We start from the raw sequence: 19,013 nt of genomic DNA, 5'->3' as shown, positions 1-19,013 counted from the left end.
TACTTAAAATAATTTCATTTGCTCTCATACATGTTGTTCTTTTACAGTATAACTAAAGGAAGAACTACGCCCCAAACAAGGTCTCCAACTCGCTAACAAATGGCCACAGTCCATGACAGGAAAGGGGGGCAGGGAACACACTGAGATTCATCCACAAACTCATACCAGTCAGCAGTGGGAAGAGCCCTGGGTCCTTGGTTTCTATCAGAAACTTGTGGGCAAAACACATTTCCTCACCTATTTGACAAGAATAAGGGAAGATATCCTCGTCAAACCCTTTACAAAGTAATAAAGGAGCCAAGATATACAAGTGTAAAGTGTTACTAAAATGAATTCCTTCGCAAACATGTATGGGTTCCAATGAGAGGTGGGGTAGGGTGCACTTTACAACCACATTATTAGCTCATCAAGACAAACCCAGCCTAGAACCCTAGGAGAGCTATCCTGCCATCCAGAAGTTCCCAATCCTAACTGATGGGAGCCAGCTGGTAAATTTCTGTGAAATACTGCCTCTCGGGCTCCACCCTCCTTTGTTTATGTGTGTGCACATGAACGTACATGAGTTCACATATGTTCATTTATGTGCATGAGTGTGTGTACTTCATGGGTATACAGTTTTCATAAAGCATGACGGGCACAGAGAAAGGCACACACGTAAGGGCCCAGGCTTGGTGATCTTTCAGAAAATGAACACACCTAGATCAAGGAGAGAACTGACTACACTCAAGATGTTTGGTTTGCCCCCAGGTGATTCTGAGAATCCGTCAATTAGAGCATAATAATATATAGAGAACATGAGTTTGATAACATTCCCCATTTTAATGTGATAAAAAAAAGTTCCTCAACAAGCACAAAATTTTTAAGTTTGGTATTAAAAAGATCAGTATCAGGACCACAAAAATAGGAAGAAATATGCTCTTTATGTTACTATATAAAAGGAGGTTTGTGAATTTGTGAGTTGTGAATTTCAATCATGCAAAAAAATTTCCTTTCCAGTACTATATAGAGGTTCTTTTTTAAATTACCAACTTCAGGGTCCCTGGGTGGCTCAATTGGTGAAGCGTCTGACTTCGGCTTGAGTCATGAGTCCAGGGTCCTGGGATCCAGCCTCGCGTCAGGCTCAATGCTCATTAGGAAGTTTGCTCATCCCTTTCCCTTTGACCACCCCTCCCACCCCACTTGTGCATGCACTGTCTCTCTCTCTCTCTCAAATAAATACAATCTTTAAAAATAAATAAATTAGGGGCACCTGGGTGGCTCGGTCAGTTAAGCAGCTGCCTTTGGCTCAGGTCCTGCCCTGCTCAGCAGGGAGTCTGCTTCTCCCTCTCCCTGCCATTACCCCCTGCTTGTGCACTCTGTCAAATAAATAAATAAAATCTTTATTATTAATTAATTGATTGATTAAATTACTGACTTCAGGCTCCCATCCTGCAGGGGAGGTGGTGGTCAGAAGGATTTACAAGCTGCAAATCCTTGTGACTCCTCACAGCTTGTCCAATTATAGCGACATTTGTCCTTTAACCCTGCCTCTGCCACCCCACATATACAATGGTCCTTGCCTTAGTTTACAGCCCATGGTGTATAAGAATACAGAAAAAAAGAGATCCCTAAGTGAAACAGCCAAGGGAAACATGGAGAGAGGCTGGGTTCTAGGAACACAGGAACACAAGTCTCTGCCCAACGCAGACTCGACGCAAGGTCACTCCTCTGTGGGCCCTGGTTTCTCAAGCTCTGAAAATGGAAGCTCAACTGCACAGTGGTATCGTGAGAATGGGGGTGGGAGAAAATAGCATGTTTGTTGGGAGGGAGCAGGTATTCCTACCTAATTGCTACCCACTTTCGGTGCTTGAATTTTGTAGGGGTGCTGGGGGTGAGGATAGGGTATCTTCATTGAGTAAAGAAGCCTGACTTTTCAAAATAGGTGGCATAAAGATGACATTTTATAATTAATATACTTTAACCATTCTCCAATAAATCTTTCAAGCCTACTGTGTGCCCAGTGCTGCTTATATACAGCCATGATTAAACAGCCCACCTTCACAGAATTCAGTCTGGCTGGAGAGAGAAATAATTACACAAATAATTAACTCCAATTGTCCTAAGTGTCAGAGAAAAAGAACTTAGCTGGGAAATCTGATCTGCAGAATCAAGGATGGTTTTCTTTTCTATTGGAAAAGGACATTATAAATTCCTGCTTACTCATTTGTTATTTATATAGTAGGGAAAAATTGAAAGAATCGAAATGTTCAAGAATGTGGACATGGATAGGCTATATGATGGGATATTCAAGGATCAAAACTCAATTTAATGTTTAATTACAGGAAAATTAAAGTTGAAAAATTATTATTTACAGTACATTTGTGCTTAAAATCAGAGTGAGCAGAAGCATGCAGAGAAGACATGAAAGCAAAATTTTAATAGTGGCTATACCCATGTGACGAAGTGAAGGAGTTCTAGGCTATTTTTAATAATAAAAAGCAAGCTTGTGTGTATATATGTAATTTCTTTTCTGAACCATTTGAGAGTATCATAATTATGCCCTGTATTCTTACTCAGCGTGTATCTTCTATGAGTAGATATATTCTAACTACAGAACAGTAAATTCAACATTTAAACCATCATCTGGGTCTGTATTCCAATCTGACCAGTAGACCCCAAAATGTGCTTTACATTGTGAAGAATTTTAAAGTAAATCCCAGTTATCTCATCCTTACACACACACACACCTTTTTTTAATGTGGACCAAAAAAAGTGGACATATTTTCTTTATAGAACCACAATATCATTATCACACCTAAACAGTAAAATTCCTTGATATGAGAAACAAGTGTTATAATCACTGGATTGTTTAAAATGTAGAAGTCCAACAATAGCAATTACTGGTGAGGACATGGAGCAAATAAATTTTGCATTTTATTAGTAGCAGGCTGAACCAGTTTGACCACTTTGGAAAATAATTTGGCACTGATCTCTCATAGCTGAATATCTACATTCCGATGGATATCAAGAACTAAGTCATAGAGAGTTCCCAGTAGTAATAGTTGTAGAAATAAAAAACTGGAAGCAAATGTCCACTGTGAACAGAAAAGAAAATTATAACAAGATGAAGTTCTTTAAGTATGGAAAGATGAAGACAGGACACACTGGGATGACAAACGGGAGGTAATCCTTGGTTTGTAGTGGAGAGCTTCAGCTATAATCTGTAAACCTAACTCTGCCTTTTCTTTTCTTTTTTTAAGACTTTATTTATTGATGAGACAGAGAGAGAGAGAGAGAGAGAGAGAGAGAGGCAAGGGAGAAGCAGGCTCCATGCAGGGAGCCCGACGCGGACCTCGATCCCAGGTCTCCAGAATCAGGCCCTGGGCTGAAGGCAGTGCTAAACCGCTGAGCCATCCGGGCTGCCCAGTTCTGCCTTTTCTATTAAGTTGTGAACATTTAGCTAACTCTAAAACAAAGAATAAAAATGATGATAATTTTCACACACTGAAAAACATCATTTTAATCACAATTATCAAGCTCTCTGAAAGCCATTTATTTGTAAAAAGCTGAAAACCAAGGCCAGTATTGGCTTATTCTATCTTTACCCCTGTTTTCATTTCAAAGAATTAATAGGTTAGGGACTTTAAGTCCATTTCTCCCTTCTGTCAATGACCTTATTAATTTACCAACGGAAGTCTCCATTCGACTGGAAGCTACACTTGGAGAGGGACTTGTCAGACTGTTCATTCTTGTATTTCCCCAGTGTCTGGTACAAACATATCACTCAAATATTTACCGAGCAAATGAATGGTCATTAGGCGAGTGGCAAAGAAGAAAATGTTGGAGGATTCCAGATGACCCCCAAGACATAGAACAAAAGAGACAAAAAGTCTGTATTTGCAAATCTCCAAACAGAGAAGTGTCCACAACCCCATCATTTTCTCATGCTGAGAGGATTGGCAGAGCTGATCAAACATACCATGTTCCTCATCATTTTTTCGTAGAGAGAGAGACAAGTAAAAAGTACTATATCAGGTGACTAAAAAGAGAATGAAGGAACTGAATCAAAGTAGTAGTGATCTCTATTTCACAGTGTGGTCAAGGAAAGCCATACTGACGTTGACGTGTAAGCAATGACCAAGAAGAACCGAGAAAGAGAGCCATGAGGACATTTAGGAAAAGAGGATTCCAGACAAAGAAACAGAAAAGGTTCCAGGGAGCATGTTTTGGAGGTATTCAGGAGGGCAAAAGCAGGGTCAGACTAGGCAGGGCCTTGTGGCCAACTGTCAGACCTTCTGATTTTACAGTGAACTGGAAAGGCACTCGAATGTTTTATATAAGCATTCTTGACATGTATTATGTATTTGTGTAAATGTTAAAAAACTTATTATATAGCTATGAAACTTTCACACACAATATCATCTTAAAAATGTGTACTGAAGTCAAATGCCCTAACACAGAAATGTTTGTGTATGTTGCAGGTCTAAGGAAGGTTCTCATTCCAAGAAAGCTACAACTTGTTTTAAAATCTCTAATTTGACTTTGCCTTTTGACACATCTTTCAATCCTGTATGTCTAGTACATTGCATGTCTTAATTTTTTTTCTTTATATTATCCAGCTTAAAAAAAATCAGCTTGATGGTCTCTGCCATAGCTAATGATTTCCATCTATGTCCATTTTCACACTGAGATTTGTGCTAACCACTGTACCGGTTTCTCTTCATTTTTATATAATAAAAACAAAATGCAATCAAACACTTAAATAACTGCAGAAGTACTGATTATATATAACCTATAAAGTACATAATGCATAAATGAGCGGGACCATCTGTTTCGCTGATTCCCAACAGCCAAAGTTACCTTGCAAATTTCTACACCCAGTGCAAGTGCAACTGAGTCTAGGAAATTTGCGTCTTCATGAAACGACCTACAGTGGGCATGGCTGTGCACTGGCTCCCCCACTTGGCTCCAATTCACCGTTTAGGGGTAAAGCCCTACCTTAAAGAGTCAAACAACAAAAACCATCCTCAGATTATCCCTTTCCTAACCTATCCTCTCTCCTAAAACTGCCTTCTAAGAGGTCTCTCGGGCCACAGCTTTATATTACATTTGACCACACTTGCTTGGTAAACATTTTTTTTTTTTTTTTTGCATTAAAACAGTAAAGCGAACCAGACAGGGAATATGATCTGACCTGACTATATATATTTCAAAGAAGATAAAATTATCCAGTAAAAAAAGCTTTTTGAGATTTCTTGCTAGTAACATGTCCACTTTGTTTTACTAACATTCAGCTGCTTCTCTACACAAAGTCCAGACCATGGCTGGGTCTGTGTGTATGGGTAGGGACACCAAGGGAATGTAAAGAGTACCCTGTACTATGCTAAAGGGAGCAGCAGCCCCACTGAGAGAAGGCTGTCCTAAAGCCATTAGGTTGGGGCAAGTGAGGTAGGCACCTAGGGTACAGACCAAGTGGGATGAGGGAGTCCCCAAGGAAGGGCAGTGTGAAATGGGTAGGGGAAGATGCTCACAGATGGGAATAGAGGGGGGGCACCCATGCAGGAGAGCAGTTAGACATTCTACTGGGGACTAGGGAGATGATGTCACATCATAGGTGCCCCATAGGTATTGATAAATGTGTGGAGTAACTAACGGAGCAGGGCAGGTGTACCCAGATACAGATGTGGTAGTACTCTTACTGAAAGGCCTGTGAAAGGCCACTCAACACCCACCTAACACCCCCCTCCCAGGATCTCCAACTCCGTTGAGCAAGCCCAAGCGCTCCTGACATTGCCAACCTGACTTCCTAAATTTCAATCAAGCCTCTCTTTAACAGCAATGGCTAGTGAGGGCAGCAACTTCTCTCAGCTGGAATGAATCAACACTTACTGCCTCTAGCCTCAGCTCTTCACTCAACCACATGGCTGTCAAAAGCCCTGATGCACACTTTCACTGCTTCTCACCTCCCCAAGGACAATGCGTGTCATGACCAGGCAGGTCTCCAAAACAAAGCACTGCATTTTCGCCCCACATCCACAGGCCTGTCCAAAACGCATCTGCCTGCTACCTGCAGGGCTCGCGCACCGTGCCCACCAGCCGACCCTTATATTCCTCAGCCTTCCACCCGGTCGTCCACTGTTGCCAATGCTTCCTTCCCTTGTCTCTACCCAGGAAAATGCAGCGCTTTCTGCCGGGTCCCAAGGGGAGCATCCGACCACTAACAGTACACAGGAGATGCCTGATGCTATAACAAGACTCAACTGTCTTCATGTCCAATTAGTGAACATTTTTCAGTTTCTCTTACCATCTGCCCAACCTCCAGATCCTACCATTTTTTCAACCTTCATTCACTCCTTTGTCCCCTAAACTCAAGCCACTGTTTCATCAAGTAATTTTCCAGAATTATTTAATAACACTATTTATTTATTTTTATTTTTTTTAATAACACTATTTAAATCACATTGTTCTCACCCATGCTACTTGGAATTATTTATATTTCTTCTACATGAAAGGTGTCTCTACAAGGCATATTTTCTAGGCATACCCCAAAGGTTGGATCTCTCAATGAAGTTTTACATAGATACAGCCCAAAGCAACTCGTGTAACATCAGTATTGCTTTAAGATCGTAATTATAGTTTATTAAATGAAGCAGCACATGAAGGCAGATGTGTGTAATAAATGCCATCTGGAGACCAGAGATCTAGCCCAAACTTGGCTACTAATTAGCTGTGGGATCTTAAGCATTTGATTTAACTTCTCTAAATCTCAACTTTCTGCATCCAAAGAAGAGCCAAACTAGATGAAACACATATAAATTACCTGTTTACAGGTTCATTTTCCTTTCTTTCTCCTTTAAAGTATGAGCTTCCTGAATCCCTCATTTCTGCAATAGCACCAAGCACACAAAGCTGTTCAATATAAATCCAACTGAGATGCTTCTGGAGAGAAAGTGAAACCATGAGCCTAAACTTCACTTAGAAAAATAAATACATGAGCTAGAAACACAGAAAATAAAAATGGTACGGGGATACTTGAGTGGCTCAGCAGTTGAGCGTCTGCCTTTGGTTCAGGGTGCGATCCCATAGACCTAGGATTGAATCCCACATTGGGCTTCCTGCACGGAGCCTGCTTCTCCCTCTGCCTATGTCTCTGCCTCTCTCTCTCTCATGAATAAATAAATAAAATCTTAAAAAAAAAAAAAAAAAGAATAAAAATGGTACAAATCAGGAAACGGATAAATCAATGAAACAAAATCAAGAGCCCAAATGTAGACCAAAGTACACATACAAGTTTAATATCAGTGATGGAGAAAAGAATTAAGTAATTCCAGACAGAACAATGACGTAATGAGGAAAGAGGAGTAAGAGGGTGGGGAGGACAGAAGACACACAGGTATCAGTATCTGTAACATGTGGGTAAGAGAGCTTTTTTCAGCATGACAGTATACCAGAAACTATAAATAAGATTAATAAATTTAACTATATATATAATTCTAAAAAACAAATTTAAAAATAAGGTAAGATTTAACTCTACTTATAGAAGAATTAAAAGATCAAAATACAAAGATGCTCAACCTTAGTAATAATTAATGAAATCCTTTTTTATCAGTTCAAAGTTAAAAAAAATTAATATTCCCATACAATGAGGCATCACCTCATACTCGTTAAGAAAGCTACTATTAAAAAACAAAAAAAAACTAAACAAACAGCAGTTAACAATTATGATGAGGATGTGGAGTTACTAGAGCCCATGCACTGCTGGTGGGAGCATAAAATGATAGCAGCCTCTGCAGAAAACAGGCTGGTGATGCCTCAAAAAATTAAAAAATAGAATTACACACCCAGCAATTTCACTTCTATGTCCAAAAGAAATGAAAGCAGGTCCTCAAAGAGATATTTGCACACCCATGTTCACAGCAGCAGCATTCACAGGAGCCAAAACACAGAAACAATGCAAGTGCCCATCAACAGATGACTGGAGATAAAAACATGGTCTATCCATCCATACAGGGAGTATTTCCAGTCAGGAAGTATTTCCTTCCAACTGAAGGAAACTGTGACACAGGCTACAATGTGGATGAAACTGAAGGACATCATGCTGAGTGAAAGAAGCCAGTCACAAAACAGTATATAATTCCACTTATATCAAGTAACCAGAGTAGTCAAATTCATGGAGTCGGAAAGTAGAATGGTGGTTGCCAGGTGCTGGGGGGTAGGAGGTGGGAGGGGGTAAATGTAGAAAAAATGTAGACCGGTGTTTTAATGAGTACGGAGTTTCAGTTTTACAAGATGAAAAGAGTTCTAGAGGCGGTACACAATAATGTGAATGTGCTTAATACCATTTTACACTTAAAAATGATTAAGATGGATGGGCAGCCCGGTGGCTCAGCGGTTTAGCGCCACCTTCGGCTCAGGGCCTGATCCTAGAGACCCAGGATAGAGTCCCACATTGGGCTCCCTGCAGGGAGCCTGCTTCTCCCTCTGCCTGTGTCTCTGCCTCTCTCTCTCTGTCTCTCATGAATAAATAAGTAAAAAAAAATAAAAATAATAAAAAAGATTAAGATGGAAATATAAACCAAAAGATTTCATTTGCTTGTTATAATTTCACAATAAAATTTACTTGGAATTAAAGAAATGGTTAAGATGGTAAATTTTACACTGTATTTTACTATAAAAATAATTTAAAAATTTTAAGAATAAAGGACGCCTGGGTGGCTCAGCGGTTTAGCGTCTGCCTTCGGCTCAGGGCATGATCCCAGAGTCCCAGGATCAAGTCCACATCAGTCTCCCTGCTTCTCTCTCTACCTATGCCTCTGCCTCTCTCTCTCAGTGTCTCTCATGAATAAATAAATGGAATCTTTTTTTTTTAATAAATGGAATCTTTAAAAGAAAGAAAGGAAAAAAATTTTAAGAATAAAAAATCAATATACCCAGTACTGGGGACATTTTTGGCACACTCCTCTAACTCTTCAGAAGACACAAAGAAAAATGTATAAATGTAGAATGTATATACCATTTGACCTAGCAACCCCACTTCAATGATGTTCATGGCAGCACCGTTTAGAAATGTCTACCTATGAAACACCCATATTGTATGACCATTAAACAAAAAAATAAGTGTAAGGGACTAACAGATACTCAGAATATTAACATAACACTGGTTAACTTGGGAGATGTAGAATATTTTATCTTGCGCATATATATTATTTTTTAGCTCAAAAGAAAATAAACTACACACTTTTAGAGTGGCCAAAATCCAAAACACTGACTAACCAAGGACACAGTGCAACAGCAACTTTCATCCATTGCTGGTGGGAATGCAAAGTGGCAGAGCCACTTCAGAAGAGTCTTGCAATTTCTTACAAAATCAAATATATTAACATACAATCCAGCAATCTTGCTCCTTAGTATTTACCCTAAAGAGCTGAAAACTTATGTCCACACACTAACACCCACATATACATGTTCATATGAATAATAACATGTTCGTATGAATAATACACGTTATTCATAATTGCCAAAACTTGGAAGCAACCAAGATGTCCTTCAGCAGGTGAATGGGTAAACACACTGTGGTCCATCCAGATAATCCAATGCTGTTCAGCACAAAGAAAATGAGTCATCAAGCCATGAAAAGGACATGGAGGAACCTCAAATGTGTGTTATCACTAAGTCAAAAAAGCCAATCTGAAAAGGCTACATACTGTATCATTCCAGCCATATGACAGTTCTGGAGAAGACAGAACTACAGAGACAGGAAAAAGATCAGTAGTTGCCAAAAGTTATGGGGTTAGGAGGGATGCATAGGCAGACCACAGAGAATTTTTAGGGCAGGGAAACTATTCAGTATGTAATTACAATAGTGAATACATGTGTCAAAACCTACAGAATGTACAACACAAGAATGAATATTTTTTTAAAAGATTTTATTTATTTATTCATGAGAGACAGAGAGAGAGGCAGAGACACAGGCTCCATGCAGGGAGCCCAATGTGGGATCGATCCCAGGTCTCCAGGATCAAGCCATGGGCCGAAGGCAGGCGCTAAACCACTGAGCCACCCAGGGATCCCACAAAAATGAATCTTAATGTAAATTATGAACCTTGGGTAACAATGATGTATCAGTGTAGGTTGACTGGTAACAAGTTTAGGGGTTGTCAATAGTAGAGGAGGTTGTACACATGTGTGGGGGTAACAGTGTATGGGAAGAAATCTCTGTACTTTCTACTCAATCTGGCTGTGAACCTAAAACTCATCTAAAAATTAAATCCATTTTTAAAAATGAAATAAAAAAAAAAAAAAGAATGTATTTGCCCCTTGGCCTAGGAACTCTATTTCTAGGGATTTATCATTCCCTATAGTTTTTTTTTTTTAATTTAAAAACTAAGAAACAGTCTCTTTTATTTTATTAAAGATTATATTCATTTATTCATGAGAAACACAGAGAGAGAGAGAAGCAGAAATACAGACAGAGAGAGGGAGAAGCAGGCTCCATGCAGAAAGCCCGACGTGGAACTCGATCCCGGGTCTCCAGGATCACGCCCTGGGCCAAAGGCAGAGGCACCAAACCGCTGAGCCACCCAGGGATCCCCGAAACAGTCTCTTTTAACTACAGAGAACTGATGGTTATCAGTGGAAGGTGGGGGTGGCGGGGGCAGGGGGAGTTGGGGGAAAACAGGTGATGGAGATTAAGGAGTACACCTGTGATACTGAGCACCAAAAGACTTTAGCATCAAGTGACTAAAATAAAAACTTAAAAAATAAGTAAGTTTAAAAAAGAAAGAAGAACTAAAAGACTTCAAATAGCCAGTTATGGGACAAGTAAGTCATGGAAATAAAAGGGACAGCATAAGGAATACAGTCAGTGAGGTACTATAATAGCATTGTATGGTGATAGTTGCAGTGAGCACAGCATAATGTATAGACTTGTCAAATCACTTATCTTGTACACCTGAAAGTAATAACATTGTGTGTCAACTACACTGGAGTTAAAAAAAAAAAAAGACTAAGTTATGGGACATCCATTACTTGTTATTTAAAAACTAGGTAATTGTAAATGTATTGAGGTAGAACAGTCCCATATGTACTGTTAAGAACAAACGGTTTTCAGTTTGCTCCTACTTCATGATAAAAAATTCATATATTTATTAATATGTATAAAAATATTAGGGATGCCTGGGTGGCTCAGTCAGTTAACTGTCTGCCTTCAGGTCAGGTCATGGTTCTAGGGTCCTGGGATGGAGTCCCACATTGGGCTCCCTGATCAGCAGGGAGTCTGCTTCTTCCTCTGCCCCTCCCCCTGCTTGTGCTCTTGCACTCTCTCTCAAATAAACAAAAAAGTCTATTAAAAAATTAGAAAAAACCACACATACACAGTGACTATGAGAGAATAATTATCTACATTATACATTCTGTATTATGTGAAATTTTTACAACAGCATTTATTTTAATGACCAGAAAATAATTCTGTAAACTTGCAATAACCCTAAGAGGCAGAGCTCTAAATAGCTACTCTCCTGAGAAGAAAGAAACCAACCCAAGAAACATCAGGGATCTACAGATGTCTTTACATGAGGGATACCTGCTAGCAATCTGTACATGTTCCAAATTTCCTATTTCTATGTAGAGTCAGAATCAATGTTGAACAACCAAGACTTTCCATCCTTTGAAAATAAAGAATGGCAAGAAGACAAGACTTCTTTTTGCCCATATACTGTGGGAAAGGGAGTTGAGGGGGAAATGACTGGTGTGCAAATGGAAAAAAAAAAACAAAACTGTGTACGCCTGTCTGCATTCACGGTACAATCACATTTTAAGGCCTAAATATCATTAGACTACTAGCCAAGAACTACATGATTCCCAAAGCTCCACAAATAGGAGATGACTAGAGGAACCTAACACATCAGGGCACCACATTATGTTTACATCCTCACCCCTGAGCAGTTAGGCAAGTTCCTGTTAACCAACATTCCATTCTTAGAGTTTTATCTTAAGAAAATACTAAAAACACAATAAAAACAAAAAATGGAAGAGGACAAAGCTCTATGATTCAGTTTTTCTCTATAGCTTTCTTTTACAACAGCCAACAAGTCAGAAATAACATAAACTTTTAATAGAAGATTAGTCTCTTGCACTGCTGGTGGGAATGTGAACTGACACAGCCACTCTGGAAAACTCTGTGGAGGTTCCTCAAAGAGTTAAAAATAGAACTGCCCTACCACCCAGCAATTGCACTGCTGAGGATCTACCCCAAAGATACAGATGCAGTGAAATGGCAGGACACCTGCACCCCAATGTTTATAGCAGCAGTGTCCACAATAGCCAAACTGTGGAAGGAGCCTTGGTATCCACCGAAAGATGAATGGATAGAGAAGATGTGGTCTATATATACAACGGAATATTACTCAGCCATCAGAAATAACAAATACCCACCATTTGCTTCAACGTGGATGGAACTGGAGGGTATTATGCTGAGTGAAGTCAATCGGAGAAGGACAAACATATATGGTCTCATTTGGGGAATATAAAAAGGAGAAAATGAGTGGCAAGTTTCAGTGAGGGAGACAGAACATGAGAGACTCCTAACTCTGGGAAACGAACAAGGGGTAGTGGAAGGGGAGGTGAGTGGGGGGATGGGATGACTGGGTGACAGGCACTGAGGGGGGGGGCACTTGACGGCACGAGCACTGGGTATCATGCTATATGTTGGCAAATCGAACTCCAATATAAATATATATATATATACACAAAAAAACACAAGAAAAAATAATAGAAGAAGATTAAATATATGGATCTACCTATATGATGATGCAATAGTACATGGTTATTTAACAATGTGGGAGATGCTTAGGTTAATATTCTGAAAAACAATACACAGACATATACGTACCCACATCATCGCACTTATATAAATATGCACACAAGAGGGAAAAAAGAGGACCGGGAAAAATCCCAAAACGTTCAACAAGTTATCTCTGGGTAATAGAATAATCTGTGGATTGGTCCTTCTTTATAATTTCCTGTGTCTTCTGAACTCTCGACAATCTAGAAATGTTACTTGTATATTGATTTTAAAAGTTTAAAGCTTTAAAGGCTTACATTAAAACTGCAAATGTATTTTGGGCAATACCATTATTTTAAAATCAACTAACTTTTGGGATGCCTGGGTGGCTCAGCAGTTGAGCGTCTGCCTTAGGCTCAGGGCATGATCCCAGGTTCTGGGGATCGAGTCCCACTTCGGGCTCCCTGCAAGGAGCCTGCTTTCTCCCTCTACCTATGTCTCTGTCTCTCTCTCTCTCTCTCTCACTGTGTCTCTCATGAATAAATAAATAAAACCTTAAAAATTAAAAAATAAAAATCAATTAACTTTTCATAGTCTCTTTTCTTCTAGGTCTAGGAAAAATAAGAAAATATCAAAAAATTAAATTCTGACTGTACAGATGTCACAGGTAATACAATCACAAGGATTGTGACAGATTCTGAACTGTAGGAACAGAAGGATCATGGCAGAGATATGGAACACTGAGCGTTAATGAGCTCTCCCAAAGCATGAGCCAGGGTGAAACCAGCACACCTGCAAACTGCTACTGGCTTGACCACCCAGCAATTGCACTGTGTCAGATTCACAAACCACTCTGAACTGTGGAATGCCATCTGTGAAATGGGGACAAAACTTCCTACTGGGTTACTGTAAAGAATGAATGCATTTAGTGCAGTCCTTGGCATAAGGATTCTGAAAATTCTGTTCTGAAACCTAAACATCAAACCATCTGAAAAACACTTCAAACAACTTAATTTGGACTGAGATGGTAGAGGGGATGGGATGACTGACCATCTGAAAGACTCCTTTGAAAGCAAACTTATCTAGTAGAGTTCAGGAAAGTAAAGCTTTAAAAATTAGAGGGAGACAGATTTTCAGCTTTCTGTTAAAAAGAACATGTTAAAAAAAGGAAGATTGGTTTTATAAGTTAATGCAAGTACTCAAAGGGGAAATAAACAAACAGAAAATACTTAAAAGGTCTTTCTCAGTAAAGACATCAGAAATGCCAATGCACTTCCTTCTGCTATTCTGTTCTTCATTATAAACTCATTAAGTAGCAGCCTGATAGAGGCAAAATTAAGATACTCTTAAAATCAGATTAGACTGAGATTATTTTATTACTGCTAAATTCACCGTATTAAGAGTAGCTGCATTTCCCATGTTCCATGGAGGGGACTATATAAAAGGAAAAAAAAAGAAAAAGAAAAAGAAAGAAGAAAAAAGAATCCTTCTTAGTCAAAATTAAACATGTTTCTTTAACATATAAGCTCGTGCTAACATGGATATTGAATATACAAGGAGAACATTTAATATGTGTACTCCCTCCCATCAACACCTATTTTAATACTAGAAAACACACATTGGGAAATCCTGATCAAAGCCTAGAAATCTGACCCTTCACTCACATTTCTTGATAACATTTACCACTGGTGGCTTTAAGCCCTATCCCATTTCAGAGCATTAATTCTTAACCTGTTTTTATCAAAGACCCCTTTGAAAATCCAACATCTTTTTCTCCAGAAAAATAAACATACACCAAAAAAACACTTTGCATGTGACTTCCAAGTTCACAAATCCCCATAAATTCCATTCATGAGCCCCCACTGAAAAATTCTCCAAAAGGGGATTTAGTTTTTCTTAAGTTAAGAAGAAAATAAAAACTTTGAAAACGTCAAAGACTTTCTGATACATCTGATACAAAATTAAATTTGCTGCTATTATTTGAGCAGAAGGGACAGAAAAGCTGAAAAAGCAAATTCAGACATACCATTAATATTACTAATAGCTATAGGACCTTCTACGCCCCAAAAGTAAGATCCAAAGTAGCTCAGGGTATTCAACCTAATACAATTTTAAACTCATAAAATAGTCAATTCAGAAGTTCTCCTTCTAGCTAGGCTGAAGTCTTACAATATAAAGCCTGTTTTCCAATAATATGCATTTGCCCTTTGTAACCCTTCAAATTAGAAATTTATAAATCTGTAAATTCCCAGCTGAGGGAGCTTTACACTGTATGATACTTTTCTTTGCACTTTAAGATTTTCCTCCTACTTATTCCAGTATTAGCTTATACAGCATTTTGAAGGAAAGATTATGAAACCACTGGTTAAGAATCTTTTTAAGTCCTAGATGAAATCAGAGGGAGACAAACTATAAGAGACTCTTAATCATAGGCAACAAACTGAGGGCTGCTGGAGGGGAGGTGGATGCGGGGGGGATAGGTAACTGGGTGATGGGCATTAAGGAGGGCACATGATGTGATGAGCAGCTGTTATATGCAGCTGATGAATCACTGAACTCTACCTCTGAAACCAATAATACATTATACAATAGTTAACTGAATTTAGATAAAATTTTTAAAAATAATAAAGTGGGAAAAAAATTTAAGTCCTTATGACAGGCCAGTAAAGAAAATATTAATATTTAATTTTAAAATGTAAAAAAATATAACATGTATAAGGACTTTTAGCTACAAAAGTGACTTTAAAACTCTGTATTAAGTAAGAAAGGGGGAAAATAAAAGTGCTTTAAAACTTACGTTTTGCTTCTGATAGATTCTGATTAGGTGACCAGACCAGCATGCCAAGATTGTCTCGTTCTTGACTGCGTCTTGCTAGTTTGGCTTGGGAGAAATAAATAAGAAATTTTTTATTATAATTTAACAGACATAATAAACAATGATTAACAGCACCACTCTGGTCTTTTAATCTTCAGAACATGGTGACATACATCACCCACCCTTTACTGAAATCTGCCCCTATGGAACCTGCACACTTACCATCAAGGGTGAGGGTGGCCCTAGAGTCTGCCAAAATGTATCTACTTGTAAGACTTTTACTTACTAACAAACAGGTTTATTATTCTCATATGCTAGAAAAGGAAAAGAAACCAGTCATTTAGTAAAAGAAGACAGAGTCAGGACTGAAGTGCCCAGTGGTTTAAGCACTATATACTACTAGGACATTCTGCTTTCAGACATGGGACATCCAAAGAAGTTTCAAAGATTCTTTTAAAATATGTATTCTTCATGTGTGCTTTATGTTACCTTTATCCCTCTCTGCCAGAATAACTTTTTGGGGGACTTGACAACAGAAACCCAAAGGTTCTTTTAACAATTTTATTAAACAATAACCACTAAAAATACTTAATCTGAATGCAAACTTCTTAAATGCATTCAAATTCTTAAAAATCTATGATACAAAATAGCAGGCAAAAGGTTTACAAGTGGCAGGTGTTGAGCTGACATGTATAACTGGATTAACCACAAGCAACAGTCATATACTACATTAAAATGTTATTTTCAAAAGGTACGAAGGATTTAAGACAGAAGAGGCTCACTAAAAGCCTGTACACTGGTTAGGCCCAAACTCATTCATTGAAAGGTATTCTTGCTTTTGTTTTTTCTTTTTCCCTTTTTAAATATTTTATTTATTTGAGAGAGAGAGCATGTGAGCACATGAGCAGAGAAGCGCTGGGGCACAGGCAAAGGGAGAAGCAGACTCCAGGCTACACAGGGAGCCCAACACAGGGGACCATCCCAAGACCCCTGAGACCTTTGTTTTTTATTTAAATAAATTCCTCTGAGCATGTGAAAGTTAGATTCCACTCTAGAAAAAAAAAATCCCAACAAAATATAAATAAACACATGTCCATACACACGTGCACTTGCAAACACCAAGATAAACATACTTTCAGAAAATTCATAAAGCCTGGTTTAAGAATTCCTACTTTTATGAAATGCAAGATCTGTAATCTTTATCAATGTGTTCCCAGATTTTTTAAAGAAAGAATTTCTATACTTTTGGCAAAATCTAGGGGGCAGTTACTTTAAAGAAAAATAATGGGATAGTGGAAGGGAAAGACCCAAAGTGTGGGACACTGTGAATCAGGCAAGGTGGGAATAGGGTGTAAAGGATGGAGAAACTGGAACAGAACAAAAAAGATACTCCCATCTACCCTTCAGCAACACATTATATATAGCTCTTTCATTTTTTGTGTGTATTTTTTTATTGGAGTTCTATTTGCCAGAATATAGTATAACACACCCAGTGCTCACCCCGTCAAGTGCCCCCCTCAGTGTTTGTCACCCAGTCACCCCATCCACTACCCCTTGTTCTTTTCCCAGAGTTAGGAGTCTCTCATGTTCTATCATCCTCTCTGATTTTCCCCACTCATTTTCTCTCCTTTCCCCTATAATCCCTTTCACTATTTTTTATATTCCCCGTATGAGTGAAACCATATAATGTTTGTCCTTCTTCGACTGACTTACTTCATTCAGCATAATACCCTCCAGTTCCATCCACGTTGAAGCAAATGGTAGGGTTCCTTGTTTCTAATAGCTGAGTAATATTCCATTGTTATATGGCTCTTTCAGAACAATGTTACTGCCACATATAATCGAAAAGTAAAATTAACTAACAAAGAAGTGTGTGTGGGGGGGGGGGACCCCATATGGAATACAACCTTGTGGCACCTTCAAGTTAAAAATCAAAAGTCAAGGGATGCCTGGGGCTCAGCGGTTAAGCGTCTGCCTTCGGCCCAGGGAGTGATCCCAGGATCTGGGATCAAATCCCACACCAGTCTCCCTTCGAGGAGCCTGCTTCTCCCTCTGCCTGTGTCTCTGCCTCTCTCTGTGTGTGAATGAATGAATAATGTGAATGAATAAATAAATAAATAAATTTTTAAAAATCAAAAGTCAAAGCAAATAAAGGGAAGCCACATTGAAAAGGGAGATTTAAAAATGTCTTATTCACAGATCACATGATCATCTGTGTAGAAAATCTACAAAAAGTGGGGCGCCTGGGTGGCTCAGAAGTTGAGCACCTGCCCCTGGCTCAGGGCGGGATCCCGCGGTCTCGGGATCAAATCCCACGTTGGGCTCCTTGCCTGGAGCCTGCTTCTCCCTCTGCCTATGTCTCTGCCTCTCTGTCTCTGTCTTTCATGAATAAATAAATAAAATCTTAAAAAAGAAAGAAAGAAAGAAAATCAACAAAAAGTTACTAGAACAGATGAGTTTAGCAAAGTTGCAGGAAACAAGATCAATAGTAAAAAAAAAAAATCAAAACAATTCAAAAAATGAAAATTAAAGAATACCTCTTTCAGAAGTTAATAAAAATCAAAACTAAAGAATATCCCTTTCATATTCCTATTCCCTTAATGATCTGGTACAACATATACACCAAAAACTATAAGACATCCTGAGAAAAACTAAAAAAGATCTAAATAAATGGAAAGACATACCATGTAAATGGATCAAAAGACACAATATTATTAAGATAACATTCTCTTCAAATTGCTCTACAGATTTTTTTTTAAAGATTTTATTTATTTCTTCATGAGAGACACAGAAAGAGAGAAGCAGAGACACAGGCAGAGGGAGAAGCAGGGAGCCCAACGCGGAACTCGATCCTGGGACTCCAGGATTATACCCTGAGCGAAGGCAGGCACTTAACCAGTGAACCACCAGGTGCCCCTGCTCTACAGATTTAATGCAATCCTAATCAAAATCCCAGCCTGTTTTTTTGTAGGAACTGAAAAACATTCTAAAAATCACACAGTAGCACAAAGTACCTAAAGAGCCAAAACAACTTTGAAAAGGAACAAAACTGGAAGATCTACCTAAATCAAAACTAAATACAAAGATTCAGTAATTAAGACAGTGTTGTACTGTCACACAGGGAAATAAGTTAATATAATGGAGTCCAAAAACAGAACCACACATACAAGATCAACTGATTTTCCACAAAGGCACAAAGGCACAATTCAATGGAGAAAAAGAATCTTTTCAATGAAAGATGCTGGAACAAATGGATATTCAAATTAAAAATAATTACCATGAATCCATACCTTACATACAAAATATACAAAAAATAAATCAAAACTGATGATGGAACTGAATGAAAAGCAGAAGTTATAAAACTGCTAGAGGAAAACATGAAAATACCTTTTTGGGGGCGCCTGTGTGGCTCAGTTGGTTAAGCATCTGAACTCTTGA

General features: G+C 38.6%; 1 protein-coding gene across 3 annotated transcripts in view; it reads right to left on the bottom strand.

Annotated features, from left to right (window-relative positions):
- Positions 1-19,013, bottom strand: part of RCOR1 (REST corepressor 1) — a 125,476-nt gene that overhangs the window by 31,781 nt on the left and 74,682 nt on the right. For all 3 annotated transcript variants that reach the window (XM_072762376.1, XM_072762375.1, XM_072762374.1), the window contains exon 3: positions 15,558-15,641. In XM_072762376.1, the coding sequence (XP_072618477.1) occupies positions 15,558-15,641 (84 nt within the window). The remainder of the gene's footprint in view (positions 1-15,557; positions 15,642-19,013) is intronic.

This window comes from Vulpes vulpes, chromosome 6 (genome assembly GCF_048418805.1).
Source record: "Vulpes vulpes isolate BD-2025 chromosome 6, VulVul3, whole genome shotgun sequence".
NCBI lineage: Eukaryota > Metazoa > Chordata > Mammalia > Carnivora > Canidae > Vulpes > Vulpes vulpes.
The sequence above is the reverse complement of the archived record's forward strand: the minus strand, read 5'-3'. Positions and strand labels throughout refer to the sequence as shown.